The sequence below is a fragment of the Nicotiana tabacum genome, chromosome 8 (assembly GCF_000715075.1).
Source record: "Nicotiana tabacum cultivar K326 chromosome 8, ASM71507v2, whole genome shotgun sequence".
NCBI classification, from domain to species: Eukaryota; Viridiplantae; Streptophyta; class Magnoliopsida; order Solanales; family Solanaceae; genus Nicotiana; species Nicotiana tabacum.
The window spans coordinates 25,215,914-25,221,155 of NC_134087.1; the positions used below are offsets into that span (position 1 = coordinate 25,215,914).

Genomic DNA, 5,242 nt, shown 5'->3' on the forward strand with positions numbered 1-5,242 from the left:
GTTAGCCCATATTGACCCAACCCATCTTAGCTCATCTAATGTCGGGCTGATTTTTACCCAAACTGATCCATAAACAACTTTGCTAATATATCTTTAAAATAGTTTTTTTTTGGTCTAATCTGTTATATGTGGCCTTAACAAAAGAAAAAAGTCTTATTTGGTAACTAAACAATTCATAAGAAAACAATACACATTAATTAAAGCTTGGTAAGAGTTGGCGGGTTAGGTTATGATCCAAATTTTAGTGACCCAGTCCATCTCAAGCCAAATAATTTTTGGACGGGTCATTAACACACTCATTTATTGATTCAACCCATTTTGACCGGGCCCAAAATAAGCCAAACCGCCGATTGACAGCCATAATTCTGAACCATGATATAGGGTTCGAGCGGATGTAATGTTACTGTATAATGAAAGAAAGAACTAAGCAAGATGGATTCTATGAAAATTGACGTTTAAAAGATATAATGCGTGTTCTGAAGTTATATCTTCAGTACAATAGCGTTTGTCTAACACTAGAAACACTTAAGCTGAGCAAATGCAGCATCACATCCAACATGTTGATATGATCAAAACTTTTTATTTGTGATGGTTTCAACTGAATCATCACACTTGAAAAAACACTGAACAAGAGAAAATACCATATCTCTGGCTAGCTATTTGAACCCATAGACAGTGAATCCTCCGTCAACGGCTATAACCTGGCCAGTGACGTAGGAAGCGCCAGAAAGACAAAGATAAGCCACCACGGATGAAGCTTCTTCAACTTCGCCTGGACGCCTAAGAGGCATTCTTGCTATTAACTCATCCAAAAATGGTTTATCTTTGAGCACCTGTGATGAATATAAAGCCATCAAATTCATCATTGATTTAATAGTATACTCTAGTGATAAGTTAGATAGTAGTAACAGTTTTTTAATGACAAAGTATTTGCAATCTTCTCGGAATTTTGACATGCACCAAACCCAACTTAGAAGAATTGTTAAATGATTATACGTTAAGTTTCAATTTCAGTAGCAACTCCCTGCTTGGATGTGGGTATGACTTTCTGTTAGCATCAAAGTATATTTTACTCCGGCAGACATTGATTTTAATGTATGTACATATATTTACTTAGTTCGGACTGAATGCAATGACTGTTGAAATATGATCAACATGGTATCAGAGCAGGCAGAGGCCTGGGTTCGAGTCAGAATTAAGTCCACGTGCTTGGCTCATCAAAAAAGAATCAAGCCCGCATGTGAGGGGTGTGTTGAAGACATAATTAAGTAAATAAAAGTATTTTCTCTCTAACAGCTTACGCTTTTGGATGAGATGGTCACATATTTCAACAAAGAGTTTCTTGAACCCTCATAACTCTCCTTAGATCTGATGTAAAAAGACTCATACAATCAGACATAGAAGCAACAGGAGGAGAATATTACATTTTTCACGAGTGGTGTCTTTGTGTACCATGGCGCAACGGCATTAACCCGAATACCATCTTCTCCCCATTCACAAGCCAAATTTCGTGTAAGCTGAATCATCCCAGCTGCCATCATCAGTCAAATAGTAGTAAGAATAAAGAGCTAATCATTTGGCACATTATTTCCCATTGTTCAATGATTCAAAGGAAGATGGTATGTGTACAGAGTAATAAAGTAATCAATCCGTTAGCAAAGATCATAATACTCGTTAGTGTGCGACCCCATAGGTTCAATACTAAACCGGTAATAAATTGACCACATCAATATACTAATCAAGGGTGGCGTCTAGCAGCACTCCTTAACGACCGGATAGCATGAAGTATACAATTTACTCTCAAGAACCAGTAGAAGAATAATGTAGTAATTCCTTCTGTCCTTATAGCTCTGGATCACCCTAGGATATGGTTCAACTGTCAAATCCTAATAGGCGACCAACTATGTGTACATGTCAAATATAATCGACCATTGAATGACCTGAGAAACTCTTTTCTTCTTTCATTCAATTGCCCTGGCCAAGGTCTTAATTTGGTCATTTATAATTCATGACAACATAAAGCTTAAACTCATTACCAAGCACCATCATATGGGAATAATCTTCTGCTGTATATTCGATAGATGGCTTCCAAATATTTGTTCCAACATTATTTATCTACAGTAAAAAGATATGGTAACGACTTAGTCAAAACTAAAAAGTTCTATACTGTCTGAAAATTGAATGTTGCTTTTGTAACCAGCACATCTAAGGCAATGTAAGAATTCCAGTGTTAGATCTCTTCATTTCACTCTTCTCCAAGAAACTAAAGCAGCTTTTTCAATTTCCCCTTAATCCTCCAACATGCTCAAGAATCAGGAGTCGTTTGCCCGCCTAGAAGAGCAACTCGGATTGGTGTTTTTATTGATATTGAATCTTTCTATGAAGACAACAATTACTACGCTCAATCCAAGTAAGTTAGGCCGATCTGCTTAATGAATCATAGGCGGATTCAGGATTTGACCAGGTTCATATTCGAAATTCTACCACATTCCATTTGATGTACCAGGTTTGAAATCTACTGTTTTGTAACTTCTTTTGTGGAGTTTTTTTAAACATGAAGGTCTAAGACAAAGCTACGAGGTTCAAATGGACCCATAGCTTATTCACTAGATCCGTCCTTGACATGTTTCCTCAGTAACAGGTGCCGATCACTGCTTCGGCAACGGATTCATCTAAACCGGATATTCTCGACATGTGCATAAATTTATTAAACCACTACAAATCCGTTTCAGAAACCTCGTTGATGGTGTTTAAGAGGTTGGTGGTGAGATCGGCTACTACCGTCATCCTTTCTTCTCTGTTACCTGCCATGTTAGATCTGTGTATACAAGAGAGTAGGGGTTTTTGCGTTTTTGTGTGTGTGCTAGTTATAGATCTAGAAGAAACTAAAATTTTAACTAGGAAATCCCCACAGACGGCGCCAAATTGTTTGCCCAAAAAATATAGATCTTTGATTAAACTAAAGAAATTTATATAATGCATGTCTGTAAAAAAAATTACACTAAGTGACAATATAATGAATTTTTACGAAAGAAAATTAATATCTTCGCCCAATTCCAGAAGTGCCGCGTGACAAGAGCGGCCAAACCATTAAGAGACCATCTGGAACTTTTGGCAAACGCTGCAACCTTCGCCATTGAGTTCTTTCTTAGCTTTAGTCCGGCTGTTCCATTTATTTGGTCTTATTTGATTGAATATGACGTTTAAAAAGTTATACATAATATGTGATGTGATTATAAATAATCTCATTGAGAGATAAATATAATATAAATGTATTATTATTATTTTTGGATAAATTGAAAGAAAAGTTCAATAATGTTGTGACTATATTTTTCATTAGAAATAGCCGTGTTACCTTCACAAGTTAGGAATAAGATTACATACCACTATATTTTTCAGATTTTATTTGTAAAATTATATTAAATTTATTGTTGTTATCATAAATTAAAAGAAAAAATGTGTCACGTAAACTAAGACCGATAAAATAGTTAAGAGAGTACTTATCTTGTTTGCCACTAAATTTTAGTATAGTAGTACGAGAATCTTTTGTATTTTCAGATCTTTGCAAACTCCAAGAGGCACATTTTGGAGTATTATGTTAGGTGGACCAAAACCACAGAAGGGACAATGTAATCCACCCTATCTTCCATATCTTAAAATTTAGGATTTTTATTGTACCATACATGAAACCTTATTACCCTCAATATTTAAGGGTTGTGTTTATTACATTTCAGCATACCAAATTATCATTTATATACCATAATTAATTTAGAGGTATAATTAATTGGCAGTTTCTTACTCCTTAATTAAAAGTGTCCATATATCCCACGTTTCTCTTTCCCCTTAATTACTAAGATCTGACCAACCCGTTTTCCCCCTCCCATTTCTTTCTCTTCTCGGTTTCTATTTCTCATTTCTTTCTTATTCTACTCTGTTTTGCTTTTTAATTCATTTTTATAAACATAAAAAAGTACTAAATAATTTGTTGGCGAGGTGATGAATCTCATTTTACCTAGTAATTCATGTAATAATTGCTAAAATTGTAGTAGCTAAATGACGTTATTTTGCCAGCATAAGTTGACGAAAGCTGTGTTGATTTGATAGCTGTACACAGTACACTTGTGGGTGGTTCTTTAATTACCGGAAAAAAATATCGAAGAGTACATGGTCAGCACCACCGTCGCTGCTCCTTTTTACCATCGCTATTGGAGATTTCAGAAGGTGTGTTGCTTGTGGTAGACTTGTAGGTAGTCGTCCGATTGCCAGAAAAGTTACCGGAGTCGGAAAAGTTCAATGTACCAATCCAATAAACGGTGACGATTTTTGTAGATGAAGAGCAAATTTTGTTGTCAATATTTTTTTTCACATAAGATTGTAGTTTAATTGTAGTATAAATGTAGTAATTTTGTAGAAATTGTAGATAAATTGTAGAAAAATTAGGAAAATTGTAGATAAATTGTAGACTGTTTTTTGCAGAAGATTTTGTAGAAGCTTTAGTCGTTTTGGATTTGTGAAAACATGAAACAATGCATCTACAATCAGAATACAAATAATCTACAATTTATCTACAAGATATCTACAAACTGGATACATTGAATTTTAATATCCCAATTCCCATTTCAATTGTAGCATAATTGGCATTTTCGACATAATTGTAGAAGATTTGTAGAAGTTTTAGTCTTCCCAATCTACAATTTATCTACAATTGATCTACAATTCTACAATTTATCTACAATTTTTGGAAATATGTCTTCTTCTTCTTCTACTTCTTCTTCTTCTTCGAGTTTCAATCTGAAATTCAGTCAAAACCAAGTCTAATCTTCACCAAAACCCCTCAAAATTGAGATATAAACTCCTAAACATATTCCGAATTATTTACAACAACACTCAATCCAAACAAATAATGATTTTTGAAAACCCAAATTTGAATTCAAAGCTTTCAAGCTTTTTAATGGCTATCAATGGTGGAAAATATATGGAAGAACAGATTTTTTCAACTTTGAGTTGTTGAAACTCGAAAATTTGAATTGTTCGTTCTTTTTTTTCGAGAATTTGAATTGTAGTTCTGGAGAAAAATACGCAGATGAGAAATCTCCTTTCCCTTTTTAAAAATTGAATTTAATGTAGAATCAATTAACACCAAGATTCTCTCCTTAATTTTAGCGCGTTTTTAGGGAATATTCTGCCCTTTTAATGCCTAATAGTCGAATGGTATATAAATTGTAGTTAAAGTGTGGATTGG

At 34.3% G+C, this 5,242-nt stretch overlaps 1 protein-coding gene across 1 annotated transcript; it reads right to left on the reverse strand.

The window, feature by feature from the left end:
• Positions 1-411: 411 nt before the first annotated feature.
• Positions 412-2,811, reverse strand: LOC107829637 (tropinone reductase homolog At5g06060-like). The gene is made up of 4 exons (XM_075220252.1): positions 2,737-2,811; positions 2,005-2,115; positions 1,425-1,544; positions 412-833 (listed from the first exon to the last, which is right to left on the reverse strand). The coding sequence occupies exons 1-4, from the start codon at positions 2,809-2,811 to the stop codon at positions 657-659; spliced, it is 483 nt and encodes a 160-aa protein (XP_075076353.1). The 3' UTR covers positions 412-656.
• Positions 2,812-5,242: the final 2,431 nt, after the last annotated feature.

Coding starts and splice junctions, on each gene's coding strand:
- LOC107829637 (XM_075220252.1), bottom strand. CDS start 2,811: ATGGCAGGTAACAGAGAAGAAAGGATGACGGTAGTAGCCGATCTCACC. Junction 1,545..2,004: donor AGCTTTATGTTGTCATGAAT/TATAAATGACCA, acceptor ACTACTATTTGA/CTGATGATGGCAGCTGGGAT. Junction 834..1,424: donor AGACACCACTCGTGAAAAAT/GTAATATTCTCC, acceptor TATTCATCACAG/GTGCTCAAAGATAAACCATT.